This window comes from Biomphalaria glabrata, chromosome 8, assembly GCF_947242115.1.
Source record: "Biomphalaria glabrata chromosome 8, xgBioGlab47.1, whole genome shotgun sequence".
Taxonomy (NCBI): domain Eukaryota; kingdom Metazoa; phylum Mollusca; class Gastropoda; family Planorbidae; genus Biomphalaria; species Biomphalaria glabrata.
Genome location: NC_074718.1, coordinates 12,128,495 through 12,143,231, shown reverse-complemented (window position 1 = coordinate 12,143,231; position 14,737 = coordinate 12,128,495). Strand labels below are relative to the sequence as shown.

Below are 14,737 nucleotides of genomic sequence, written 5' to 3'. Positions count from 1 at the left end.
TTAGTGAGTGTCATGCTGACGTAACGAAACGTGTCACTGTCATTCCATGTCACGATGTCATTTATCACATGCACTTGTCAGTTGTAGGGACCGCTGGTGAGTTGCGTGGCCAGGTATTGTTTGGTTGTGCTGTACTGTTAAGGTCTTTCCGGTAACTAAAGTGTGTAATAGCTTCTGTGTGTTGGAGGCTGTGTATAAAAGGGCTGTTTTAGTGTGTAGTGGGCTGTGTGTATAGGACTGAGCGTAGTGTAAACATGACTATGTAGATGGGTGTGTGTGTAATGGGTTGTATTTAAAGTGGGCTGTGTGTATATGACTGAGTGTAGTGTAAACGGGACTATGTAGATGGGTGTGTGTGTGTAATGGGTTGTATTTTAAGTGGGCTGTGTGTATAGGACTGAGTGTAGTGTAAACAGGACTATGTAGATGGGTGTGTGTGTAATGGGTTGTATTTAAAGTGGGCTGCGTGTTTTAGTCTGCGTTTAATTATTTGTGTTGCGGATTTGAGTACCGGTTGTGAGTGTGTATAGTAAATGATGTTTTCTGGGTTGTGTGTTTTGTGTAGTGTATAATGCCTTGTGCATTGTGTTCTGTGGTTTATGAGTTGTTTGTAGCGGGTTGTGCGTAAAATTAAAAAAGGGTTGGGTTTTTCCATTGTGTGCGCGTGTGTGTTGTATATCGAAGATCAAGGTTGTCGTTGACGTACGTTTAGAGGTCAGCGTGACGTTGTAAATCTCTCCCCTGTTCACTTCCTCATTGATATGTATCGATTAAAGATCGAACACTGAACTGATTTATAAATTTTAGGTGTTGATCGATATTCTCAATATTAAAGGGAAAAAAAAGAATCCTAAAAGAAATATATGCTCTCTAAGCTTGTCAGACTGGCAATGCACTTGTACAAAAGAATTCACATAAATATCAAAACTTGGCTATGGTGGGTTCATATTGACCGTAGTACGCACATTACCTTTCTCACCTCTACGTTGACATTCGTACTAGCTTCTACCCGGTACATTGGAACTAAGGGGAAAATTGAAGGGGGGGGGGGGTTGTCACTAAATATGAGTTTAATTTTTTTTTTCCTATATGAAAAGAAATTGTGATTTATTATTTAAAAAAAAATTCCTATGTGTGATTCGACTGTGTTGTTTTAATGCTATGTTTTATCCTTCGTTTTTAATAGAGATAACACAAAAGAATACCAAACATTAAATTGCCATCATTCAGTGAAGATTTGTACAAGCCAATATAAGACTGTGCCTTTGGATTAGAACTGTGATTCTCGATACATCTTCTTTCACAACATTAAGTATCTGCAGCCAAATATATAAAGTTATTAAACTAGAGGCGAACTGTCTTATTGTCCGAACGTTGCAAGGGAAATAAACGTGAAAAAGGTCAGGATTCCAGGAGTTACCTGTTCCTGACTGAAACGCCGTCCGATGCTGGAACACAGCCTACTTTGGCAGATCCCTTCTGGGTACAGGGGGGTGTGGTGTCAGGATTTATCGCGCGAGGGCGCCTTGCAGTTTGTCTTTATGGCGGTAAGTGGACATATTGTCTGTCTTGTATAACCACATATTAAAAAAATGTAGATTTATGCTTACAACTAGATCTATTCGTAAAATATGCTCTGTTTATTTTTCCTCTCCCCCATCATCATTTTCACTTTTGGGTCATTCATCATCAACATCATCATCAAACTCCATTAGAGTGAGGGCTTGAGAGGCTTAAATCCTCTCTTGCAAAAGCCCTGGACAGAAACCCTGCTGTCTTGCGTAGTGCATAAATGTCGCCATACAGGTCGAGAATTTTGGGTTTCCCAGACCTGTCGAGACGGAGATCAGCAAATCTGGGGCAGTCAAACAGAATATGAGGCACGGTTTCCTCTTCCTCCCCGCAGATGGGGGCACCGTGAATCAAAATTTGGTCATAGCCGCGAGAAATGTGAGCCAACAGGACAATGGCCTGTCCTGCACTGTGCTATAATAGCTTGCTCAGGCCTGGACAGCCTCCACCACGGGGAAGTGCGGTCAGGGCGCCTCATGCGCTCCCAGACTCCACGGGCTTTTTTGGGACTTATCCCAGCACTCAAACCACTTTTCCATTTCTGTTTTTTTGTATTATAGCCAGGGCTTGGTGAAAGCTTACAGCCTGTTCAGTGGGTGGAATTTGCCCTCCCTGGTGGGCCAAAGAGTCTGCAATTGTGTTACCAGTCAGTCACTTTTGGGTCATTGGGTCAATCCAGATCACAGAGAAGCATACAAATGAGCCAAGATCTGCATGAAACTTAGGCTTTCCTTAGGCTTTCCTTGTCACAACGTTCCCGACTAGCAGCTCAACGATCAAATAGCTCAGCTACCAAATGTCTCCCACCCCCCTAGCTCAGCTACCAAATGTCTCCCACCCCCCTTTTTCCCCGCCCCCTTTTTTTTTTAAATACTACCTTCGCTACTGGGAAATGTATATCTGTGCCTTAACTTAAACCTATTGCTATTCCGTTTTTTTTTATATTCAATGACCACTACACTAGTCGATTCTCGTTTTGAGTTATTATTATTATGTTAGAAACGAATGAGTATTTGTATTATTATTATTATTGTTGTTTTTGTTGTTGATTATCTCAGCATAGAGTAGCTTATTCTACGTTGGAAGGGTCAAAATAAATAGGTCTCAGCTGGGTCTATGGGGCTACGAAGCCAATGCTAGTATTACGGATACGTTCCCGAATGACACCATTCGAGTTAGGGTTACAAGCCACACGCGACAGTAACAGTCTCGGTTGTACAAGTAACATAGGCACCATGTGTGACGGGGTAGGGGGCGGGAGGTGCTGCATTATTATGTACCAGTAACGCTTGTCAATATTGTCATAAAGAACATGTTCTCCTAGAGCCCCCCTCCCTCGGACCCCTGCTCAAAGGTTACTATGTTCTTCCTTATTGCGTTTGCCTGTGAAGTTGAAGCTTGTCAATGTCTTGCTATCTATTTCATTATTTCATTGTATGTCTTACAAGTTGAATTGCATTATAAGCTTTCAATGTGTTCTTAGAATAGGAGGGAGGGCGGTGAAAGGAAGTTGAGTGGTACCTCTTTAAGGGGGAGGGGGCGTTATTGCTTCTTTTTATTTTTACCGCAAGTCTGTGCTTCTTGCCTGGCACCTCGATAGAGATGTCCAGGAAGTTGAGTTTAATCTGTCCTTTTAAATGTTTTATAGACCCCCCCCCCCAACCGGTTGTAGATCTAAGTCTACATTGCACTGTAGTGACTGTACATTGTCAACGTAAATCTTGTAAACCCTCCCCCCCCACACACACACACAACTTCTTTTTCTTTCTTCCCCTTTTTCAGTTTTCACATGCGGACCAAATTTAACCCTTGCGGTTTGGGACAACATACATTGGCTTCTGTTCAGTGATGGTTGTTTTCAGTGCCGGTACTCAGTGATGGATTGCCCAACTTTTGACAACTAATAAATCAATAATAAACGTTAAAATACGATAAAAGTAATAATTTTTCTCCACATTTAAAAAGTTGCCGGTACGCCGTACCGGTGCGTACCGTCACCAAAAAAAAAAAGCACTGGTTGTTTTTAAATAGCTTTGATGCTGTTGTTTAAAAAAATAAATGGGTGGGAAAAGAGGGGTTAAACTTGCACCTGAATGATCTATGTAGATCAATGTTTATATTAAGTTAAAAAATAAATTAGTACATCAACATTTCTAATTTATGTAAAGTCCAAGGTTACCGTAGTTGTTACCTCTGTTAAGCCGATTTGAGATCCACGGATTGTATAACTGTCTGCGATTCAGATGCATAATTTATATTCAGTTCAATCTGCTTTGACGTGGTTTAAAACTTCTAGGTTATGATACCTTTGCTTTTTTTTTTTTACACCTTGTTGGAAGGTGTCTTAAAACCTTTTTGTCTAAATCCACTGGTTTACCCCTCCCTCTTTTTTTTTTCTCTCTTCTTTCTGTCTCTCTTTAAAACGGGGGCAATATATGTTTAGATGGTGCTTAGGGTTAACATGTCTCTCGTCTGCTTCTATATTCTGTTGTTATTCACTTCCTGTGACTCATTTGGTGTATTCACTCCCTTGAAAAAGTGCCCCAATTTTCTATTTCCCCTGCCTGTGTCGTCTGCTAAGGTTTATATTTGTGGTTCTCCTAACTTTTGATTTAAAGTCGTTTTACTTGTTCTAGAAGGTGAAAATAAGTATATCTAATTGATTTTTGTCCTTATTAACTAATCTTAGAGTAAATTTCGCCCTTTCAAATTGAGCCAACGACCCTGCATGATATTCGTTGACTAGACCAACATATTTTTTTTTAACGCTAGTATGGCATTGCACTATCCGTATAATATCAATTCACTGATTACTTACTCTCCTGATAATCGGCTCCCCTCAGCTTACATCATATTAAATTATCTGCCAATCTCGCTTACGTCATTTTACTCTCAGATAGCAGCCATTCCTGCCAACTTTTACTTACTGTCTGGCAACAAGTGTCGCTTGTTAAACCACAAGCTTCTGACATCTTGCAAGCAGGACCGGATGAATAAATGACTGACCTGTACTTGAAAGCATTCTGTTTAGAGCGTCTTGTTGGTGAAACTCGATTGACCTTTTTTGTGGCCCCTATGTATTGAAATTGTGGCTCTTTGACATTTAGATGTCAGGTCTGACCACAGAAAATAGAGCTAGGTTGGGGGCAGGATAATGAGTGGTTCCTGCATGTCATGGCGAGGTGCGATATCGTCTGCTAGACGGATAAACTTGTAACGAAATGTTTGAAATGATAAAAAAAAAAGGCAATTGTTAACACTGGAGAGGACGGTGCGAAGAAATAAGATGAGGGTGCATGTACTGTACAATGTACGTAATGATAGTGGTTCGTCTTTGTGTGAAGTTGTCCCTCGAAGTACACAGCATCAAACAGTCCACACTCCGTACACATATAAATATTTAATAATTTGTTATATGCTTATGAAAATAGAAGGCTTCATAGCTATCTTTTGATAATTTCAAACATTTAAGCGACGACCTCTCTACACAATTTAATAGTTTTGTCAGGTACAATAATCGAGCAAAAAAAATCAACTATTTTTTCCGAGATTGGATGTGGGAGAAATAAGGTGTACAATCCTTGTATCACACAGACAGACAGGGTGAGATGATGTAAGCTTTGAATTAGTAGCAACAGACCTTCCACATCATTAGGAAATTTTTAAAGGCATCGAATTTTGTTTACCCTCAACAAATTTCTACCGCGGCAGTGCCATGGGATGACTAGTACTTCCTATGTGCAGTGATAAAAAAGACAAAACTTGTGGGACATGTTTGAAACAGTAACCACATCTCTAAGCTCCGATTCAGCCTTGATCAGGTAGAACGCCCCTCTCCCCCTTTTATTTTTTAAATCATCGTTAGCCTATATGGAGCGGGGGGGGGGGGGCTTGAGCTTACCGGAACTCACTGGGTTGGTCATAATGCCATCTTCACGATGCATAGGTAAACCGTGGGCCACTCTAACAGGTTAGACCTAAACTGTCAGCCCCACTTCCCCCCGCCCTAAGTGCTATGATTCACTGAAGAGCCAACTTCTTATCAAATACAACATGCCCCATCACGTCCTTGACTGGGTCACTCTTGTGCAACTTTGTGAGAACCGCCAGCAACCAAGCCCCGGCCGGAGTTGATTAGTTTGGTGAGGAGAGATGGGGTCAAGGAGTGGCCGGGAACTAAAGCAACACTTGTGTCAGCTGTGTGTGTGTGTTGGCATATATAGATCTGCATGAAGTGTAGGGTGCAGCTGGGGGAGAAGGGGGTTACCAGGTGGAAGGGGGAGGCGGAAACATTTTTGTAAAGGTAGGGGGGGATAGTCGAGGTGTACTCTGCGGTGACAGTATGTGAAGGAATCTAGTCAAAATGTGCGCATCGGACACCGTTGAGATTAACTATAGTGGCTCGTTATTATACAGTAGAGTACCGGTTTACAAGAGTGAAGTCGTTGCTAGGTATCTTTCACTAAATTTGGGTATTTGTGTAAATGATTAATTAGAGCCCAGACAGGGCTTATGGTATGATACATGTATCAGGATCTATGGATCATTTTCGATTCTAGATACTTGAAGTGATTATCGTATATATATATACATGTGCATACAACGTGTTTCTGTGTGTGAAACATTGAATCTAGATTTATATATGTCTTAGTGGTGAGCTTACTGAGTTCTCGAGAGACTGTATTGCACTATCTTTTGTGTTATCTGTTGTCGTGATAGCAGGCTGCAAGACTTGACCCTTCTGTGTCCACTTGACACATTCCCAAGTAAGATAAAACAACACGGCAACACACCAGTGGGCCCACGCTGAATGGATGGTGTGCTTGCGTCAATTAAAAAAAACACACCCAATTAGCACACTGGCGTGTACACATAGAAAGCTACTCACATCATGTACTGCCTCGTGTGTACATGTGCACATGTGTCAGCACACATTCCAGTACAATGCATGTCGCTACACAACTGACATGTTTATCTTACCTTACCAGATTTTTCTGATTACACCATATGCCAGTTAATAATCTATCATGGAGGGCTATGTTGTACTCCTCACTGCAAAGCTCATCGTTGTTTTTACTGACTAACACGCCATGCCACTTTTCTATGCTAACTAAAGTTACTTTCTATAAATGTACATGTTTGGACAATTATAAGTTGGTACAAAAATTTTAAAACATTTTTTAATAATTGTTTTAGCTATTTATTATAAATGTTACATAGTAACATACTCAACTCACACAGTAGGCCTATAGATCTATTTTATATATAGATCATATAAGATCATTAAATGAATAATTTTTTATGTAACAAAACCTTTTTTTTATTGACAAAAAAAATATTTTTTTTTCAATAGCAACTTGAAGAAAGAATGACACAAGATTCCTCATCAGCATTTGTCACACCAAGTCCCTCCCCAGAGGGCATTCCTCCTCACTCCATGTCATCACCTATAGCTAACAATTACAACCGGGGCATCAAGCGACACAGAAGTGGCAGCGACGGTGACGCCAATGACAGTGATAGTGATAAATGTGCCCCCTCAGGGCAATCAGAGCCCAGTACTCCACTCTTGCCTGTCTCTGTTCATAAGAAGAAGAAGACCAGCTTGAAAAAAGACCATCAAGGCAGCAAGAGTATTAAGACTGAACCCAGCTCTGCTTTCACCAAAGGTGACTTAAAGAGTGTGAATGAAGAGGACTATGATAAGGGCGACAGCCTCTGTGGTATACCCCCATGTCATACAAACACTTCAGACAAAGCTGGTGACTGTGTTAGGGGCTCTTCTTGCAGAAGCCCCCACCTCTGTGTTAACTTTTGTTGTAACAATAATAACAATGTGGACAGTATCTACAGTCTGCACAAACAGTCGTCGCCTGCATTGCTTTCATCCTCATCCCCCCTGCACAGCTCAGCCCCTCTGTTGTCATCCATCTTCCACATACAGCCCAAAAATGGCAATACCTGTGACATTGTGAACTCTCACGAGCTCTTATGGCCTGGCCACCTCAGCCCAGACTTTAGCAACAAGCTGGAAATTAAGGCAGAGTTTGACCCTTCACCTTACAGCTCACCCTCGCCTGCACTATCTCACTTGTCAGATGATAAGGTATGTAGTTGTTTGTTTTTTTCAATATATATTTTGTCATGTTAATATTTCTAAATGTTTGTCTCTTTTTAATTTGTCAAGCTCAACATATTCAGTGCTTAACATGGCCCAGTTTAGAAAGTTTTTCAGTGCTTAAGATTGCCCGGTTTAGAAAGTTTTTCAGTGCTTAACATTTTAAGTATCATTGACTGAAACAAGACATTTGTCAGTCAATATTAAATAACTGCCAGATCATGTAGTATTTGTTCTGGATACACTGCTCCATAGTTTAATCCCTGCCCACTGCTTTCTCATGTTCTCGTTTTTTTTCTTTAGTTTTTTTTTTGGGTATGTCCTTATAATCTTCTTTTCACTTGTAACATTTGAAAACTTATGCATGCACTAATTTTGATATACAGAGTTTGATTTGCCATAAACTTTTCACCACTTAAATTAGTTTGTATTATATAAATTTGCTTATTTTGATCTTTTAAAATGTAAAAGATCTATTTATTAAGCTCCTATCAAGAAGGTAGGTAGGTCATATTCAAGTTAAATAGGTGACAATAAAAAAAATTTTTTTTTAGATTCATTATAATTTTTTATTTGAACAAAAATGAATATTTAGAGTACTTTATAAATGTTGTTTAGATATTTTATTTTGTTTAGCTTTAAAGTAAAGGAATATCTTTACATTCTGAAGCCATTCAATTATTTTTTTATATATATTTCCAGGACCAGTGTGAGCCAGTAGATCTTTCACTTTCAAAATTTAAAGTGAAGTCAGAGAATCTGTTTCAACAGGGACTAGACTTACGCATTATTCCAAAACGTGGTAAGATCATTTATTAATACCACTGCTCCATGCTGGTTAATATGTATGTACAGCTTTATTTGTTTGATGAAATGTTATGTGGCCATACAATAAAGTGTTACTATTCTCAAACAGAACCTGAAGAAAATCAATCAGACGCAGGGAATAAAATTGGCTCAGCTTCACTTCTGCCATTGCAACGGATTAAAGAGGCATCACAGTAAGTCGATTCATTTGGCTTATTCCTTTTATAAATTTCATTTTTTTTTTGTATACACAATTTTTATATACACACAAAAAAGCCCCAAAAAGCCAGTGGAATCTGGGAGCACAGGAGGCGCCCTGACCGCACTTCCCTCGTGGTGGAGGCTGTCCAAGTTTTGTTGTTCATCACCTCCACTCACTTTCAGATCATTGCATTGACCTTGACCTTTTACCCTAAGAGTTCTTATAACAGCATAGAAGCAAAGTGAAAGAATAAAGAGAAATATTATTTTATCCCTACTTATTGGACTGTAGTCTGTAAAATGGCTGCCTTTCAGAAATTATCAACTTTCCAATCTAGCCACAGTTACTCTCATGTAAGGTTCATATCAACTGCAAAGGTTAAGCCTTGAATTATCAAGTCAATAGAAAAGCAAACTTTTGTATAAGTCAGTATTGACAAATCCCCTGGAAGTCGAAACACTAGATATTGTGTGTTTCTAACAGTTGTTACCCTTTGAGCCACTGTACTTAGGGTTTAATATATTAAATCACTTGACTTAGTCCTTTTGACTCTCTGTGAAGCATAGGACCTCAACAGTATTTCACCATCGATCACTGTTCTGTGCTATTCCCCTAAGTTAGGTCCATGTCCATGTTTTTTTCTTGTAATAATATTAATGAGTATTATTTATTGGAACTATTCATTTCAGGCAATTTAAAAGTCAAAGCAATGCCCACAACCAGTTTGACATCCAGTCTAGAGGGATCCGCTACTCCATCACACCCAGGTTTGCCAAACAGGAAGAGGCTTATGATGATGTAGAAAGCCAGAAGGCTCGTCGTGTTCACAGGTGTGACTTTGATGGCTGCACCAAAGTCTATACTAAAAGTTCACACCTAAAAGCCCACCGCCGAACACATACTGGTAATGTCTCAATAATATTTATTGATTTTTTTGTTAGATAAATGCTGTCCAAAGTATTCAAGAATAAAGTTTTTAAAAAATCCTTGCTAACGCACAGTTTTACTTAAGTTTTAAATTTAAGGCATAACAAAACAGAACAAATCCAAAAATGCTTTTTTTTTTGTTTTAATTTATTAGGTAACTTATTTTTAAAAACTTATTGCTGGTTTTAGATTTTTTATTTGTAATTTAGGATAAATGACTTGTAGTGGTTATGGCTTGCAAGAAAACACAATATATTAAAATATTTTCTGTATTTTTCTTTTTTAACCCCATTCTTGATGATAACTTGACATTTTCATCAACTCCAGAGATTTTAGGACTCTACTGTATCAAATTTTTATGTTTATCTATGTTTTTATTTTAGTATTCTCGTAAGTATAATTTTCATATACATTTCCTTTACCTGTTACAGGTGAAAAACCTTACATTTGTACTTGGGAAGGTTGCACCTGGAGGTTTGCTCGGTCAGACGAGCTCACACGCCACTTCCGCAAACACACGGGGGACAAGCCTTTTAAGTGCCATGTTTGTGACAGAGCTTTCTCTCGGTCAGACCATCTATCTCTTCACATGAAAAGACATTGAGTCATTAAAACTCTGTCAACCAACAACTTATTTCTTGATGACTTAATGTCCTGAGCCTGTGACATGCATGCAGCTGCAAAAAAATCACTGAACACGCTGTCTACCTATCTTAATGTACATAGATCCAGTAATCAGATTCAAAGGCATTTAATGTTTGACCATTTTGATGCATTTGTTATATTCTGAACCCGAGTGTTATTGATACAAAGTTTTCAATATGGAATTGATATTAACTTTTGGCAGGCAACTGAGGCTTGTGCTAAATTTGTACATCTTTACACTGTTTATCCATTTAGATTGAGCTAACACCTCTTCTTCACTTACCTATATTTCAGTTTAAATATTTCCAACATAAAATTATTTAAGAAGACAGTTTGTAAGTCTTTAAACCAAAGTAACAAAAGAAAAAAAAAAAGGAGAAATGCTAAAAGATAAAGTAACAATCTGGTAAGATAATCACATATCCATTCAGTATTGTGATTCTTAATTTTTTTTTATTGAGTTGTTCCTCTTGAAGAAATGGCAAAAATTATTCTCAAACCTTTTATCAAATTTTTGTTTTGGGAGGAGATAATAACCTTCTGAATGATATGAAAACTTAAAAAGCTAATTTCTTGATATATGTACAAGAGTACAAGAACATTTAAAAAAAAAAGGGGGGGGGGACACTTATTTCAAAGTAATTTTTGATGAATTATTTCTTTTTGTTTTTTATTATTCACTATTTCTATGCTTGTTTATAATTCAATTATTTATATTCTACTTTTTTTGGTCACTTTATTTGTAAAGATGAAAGAGTAAATTAACAATACTGTACAATGAGTTTTCCTTTGTTGTAAAAACTAACTTGGCTATATATATGCCTTCCTGCCCTCCAGTTCTGTTAAAGCACATCCAAATACATGATGAGATTAAAAATGGTTCTTGTGATAATTCCAACTTTTCAAACACCAGACGTACAATGTGGAAAATTACAGTTGGCTAAAAACTTCTTGAAATGACTAGCATGAAGTGATAGTATATATTGTTGAAGGCTGTGAGTTTTCCTTTACTTTCTGGGTTGTTTGTTTGTTTGTTTTTTTATTGGAGTAAAAATAATTCATTATGTTTATTTATAGCCTTTGTTTTGACCTGGGACTTGGTCAAGGAGAACCAGTTGGAGTTTAATAACAACTGCGGTAGAAGATGTATATAATAGACTTTCTCTTATTAAAGAGAATTTGCGATTCGAGAATGGCTCATTATGTTTATGAATCAACTTGTACAAAACTTATTTTAAACTTCATTTACTAGTAATTCATTCTTGGAGATTTACAGAATTACAAATGTATGCTTATTTTGTTTGGTTAAATTTTTTTAGTCCATTTTTTTTAAGCAAATAAAATTTTGAGTCATTTCTGCATAGCAAAACAAAACGTTTTTTTTTTTTATGATTGTTTGTACAGTTGTATAAATATAAATTATGTAATTTATTGTAAATATTTTAGTGTGATTTCTGTTGTTTTTTTTTCTCTTACCATCAACATTTTTTATTGTTGACTTTAAAAAAATATTTCCTCTAAAGCAGGAAGTGAATATAACTATCTCCCCTACCCATTTTCATGTAGTATAAATATACAGTCCTTTCCCCTGCATCCCGGGTCTTGTCTTTCGATTTCTATATTTGTGATGCGCATACAATGGGTGAGTGTCTTTATATATATATCAGGAAATATGCTGATTTTTTTTGTGTACAATTTTATTAGAAGTAAAGAAATGTCATTTAGACTGCTGGTACTGTCTTGTAATTAAATTGGCATTTTAAAATGCCAATGGCTGTATTGTTGAATATTTATAGCTGTGAATGAATTGAAAAAAAATATGTAAATCAGATATTTGATTTGTGATTTGCTCAGATGAAAATTTATTTTTTAAAAATGTGCTTCCTTGGTGACCATTTCTTATTTATGTATCGTGTAACTTTGTCCGGTTATTTCCTAAAATTATTTTATTTTTTAATTTTTTTTAAAAAGTAAATGCTATTTGTTATATTAGCTGGCAGCATCTTTTAAAAATAGCAATGTCAGCTTTGGAACTGCTAAATGGTCTTTTGTTTCTGTCATTTCTAAAAAATATATGTATTCATATTGTTTCTAGGGTTGCCAAATCGTCAGTAAAAAAAAATAGACTTAAATTATTTTTTTTTCAAAATTATGTCACTAAGAGAAAAAAAAAGTATGCCAATCAAAATGAGCAATTACAGACATTACTGTCCAAGTAATTCATTGACATATTGAGACTAACAAGTAACAACTGTCATAAACATGTTTAAAAAATAGTCTGCTATAAATGTGTAAAGACATGCAAGATTCAGAAAGGTGTATGTTACAAGTTTTTATATATGAAGTTGGCAACCATGACCTTTATGCTTTTTAAAAAAAAAAAAGTTTCTTCAACCTATTTTTTTTTTTTTGTAATATAAAAAAGAAACTGCTGAGGAGAACATAATTCTTTTTGCTGCTAATTTGCAGCAGTTAGTGTCTATCTAGTCCCTCAACACAAGTGCTGCTTTTTTAAAGTTGGCAACTGCTTGACTTTTGTCTTTGATGCTTTTCTTTGTTTGTTTTATTATTTTGTTTAAAGCTGATTTAATTCTTATTAATTTTGTTTATGCAAATGCTTAAAACAAAAAGGCATCAATCAAATTGTTTAAGTTTAATTTTTTGATGTTTTTTTTTTAGTTGAATAATTAATTGCACTGAATAATGTATGAGGCTGGAAAAAGTTGGTTATTTTTTTTTGGACAATAATGCCCATTTATTTTGTTTTTTTGTGTGCATTTTTTTTATTGCAAATTCTTTCTTTATTGATTTATTTTAAAGAACGTACCAATATGAGAAATAGTTAACTATGTACATTTATATTATCAGACCAGTAGTTATTGAGTGAGAATAGACAAGTAGGCTTCTAACATTTTCTGATTGTTATTAGTGTTATAGTGACCTAGTTGTTGTTGGGTGAAGGTCAAAGTGGTAAGTTTTCTTTGGGTAAAAAGGATATTTTTTGTCTTCCCTGTGATTTCATTGGCTGTTTGAATCCTGTAATGAAAATATTTCATTCATGTTTTTTTTTCTTTCCCTTATTGTGATTGAGATCTATTTTATTCATAAAATGTATGATTCATTTTCTTCCCTGTCCCTGCATTTGCCATAAGATATTATTTTTGCCAGTGTTTTTCATGGATTTCACGTCTGTCTGTACAGTGCCTGTCTGAATGGAGTAGTATGATTGGTGATGTTTTGGTGTCTGCTTGTTTGCCATTGTTAGTGACCACCTTCATTTTTCTTAATTAAATGTTGAGTTTAAATGTGTATTGTTTTAATAAGTGTGTGTGTCTTCTGCTAATGAAAGGTTTGGTTAAACATTGGAGATGAAATAGCTCTTATTTTGAAATACCATATGTAAAGAAACAAGTAAAACAATAAAAATGGACATATACAAAGAAATATTGAGGTGCTTTTTTTGTTTGTTTTAAATTATAATTAATTGTAACTTGGAAGTTTTTTAAATGAGTGCAAGAGAAAACAAATTAATTTTCAATTGTGACAATGCTTCCTTGTAGATCTTGGCACCTTACAATAACATTAGTCTCAAGCTACAGACAGTCCAGAAGTGCAACTGATCTATAGATGCGATAGATGAGTGGGGTTCTTAGCCTTGTGGAGAAAGCTACAGTCCAGAAGTGCAACTGATCTATAGATGCGATAGATGAGTGGGGTTCTTAGCCTTGTGGAGAAAGCTACAGTCCAGAAGTGCAACTGATCTAGAGATGCGATAGATAAGTGTGGTCTTGTTTTTAGCCATATGGAGTAAGCTGTAGTCCAGAAATGCAGTACCAATACCAAAGTCATACCCAGATAATGAATGTGCAAAGGTACTTGTACTATAAACTAATGTGACATTTATGACGAGCTAGTGGTACAGTAGTCTACATAACAATAATAATCTTTATTATCCTTGAAGATAATTAGTCTTACAAATGTGCATTACATATGTAACAATTTTCTTTTTACCTTTACCTATCCCTTAGTCCATTGGACCGTTGGGGCACCATGCAAGACTCGTCGACCGTCTTTCTTCATTCCTCTCTGTCTTTTGCTTTAGTTAGAACCTCTTTCAATGGCAGGCCCGTCCATTCTATAATGTTGTCCTCCCATCGCTTTCTCTGTCTGCCTCTTCTTCTTTTCCTGGTACTGTCCCCTGAATGAAGGTCTTTGCGAGCCCCGAAGATCTTGTAATATGGCTATTTATTTCAAGCTTGCATTGTTTTACGATAGCAGGTCATCATGGGGTCCAATCGCTGCAGTAACACTATCTATAATCTCTTAGTTTGTGATGCGGTCATTATGTAACAATACATTACTTTTACTAAGACTAGATACTTCCGCGCCGTCCCATTTGTGTTTTTATATAGGCTAGGTTTCAGTGCTTTCTGATATCGGCCAGTCGGACAAGATTTTCGTTCATC

At 36.7% G+C, this 14,737-nt stretch overlaps 1 protein-coding gene across 13 annotated transcripts in view; it reads left to right on the top strand.

The window, feature by feature from the left end:
- Positions 1–13,715, top strand: part of LOC106054617 (Krueppel-like factor 12) — a 57,248-nt gene extending 43,533 nt beyond the window's left edge. For 6 of the 13 annotated variants that reach the window (XM_013210567.2, XM_013210565.2, XM_013210566.2 and 3 more), the window contains exons 2-7: positions 1,187–1,547; positions 6,926–7,678; positions 8,393–8,492; positions 8,607–8,691; positions 9,389–9,603; positions 10,058–13,715. In XM_013210567.2, the coding sequence (XP_013066021.2) occupies positions 1,446–1,547; positions 6,926–7,678; positions 8,393–8,492; positions 8,607–8,691; positions 9,389–9,603; positions 10,058–10,230 (1,428 nt within the window). In that variant the 5' untranslated portion in view covers positions 1,187–1,445 and the 3' untranslated portion in view covers positions 10,231–13,715. Of the gene's footprint in view, positions 1–50; positions 703–1,186; positions 1,548–5,657; positions 6,025–6,207; positions 6,730–6,925; positions 7,679–8,392; positions 8,493–8,606; positions 8,692–9,388; positions 9,604–10,057 lie in introns of those variants that run through there. The other 7 variants (XM_056037753.1, XM_056037756.1, XM_013210571.2 and 4 more) reach the window with 5 other exon arrangements.
- Positions 13,716–14,737: the final 1,022 nt, after the last annotated feature.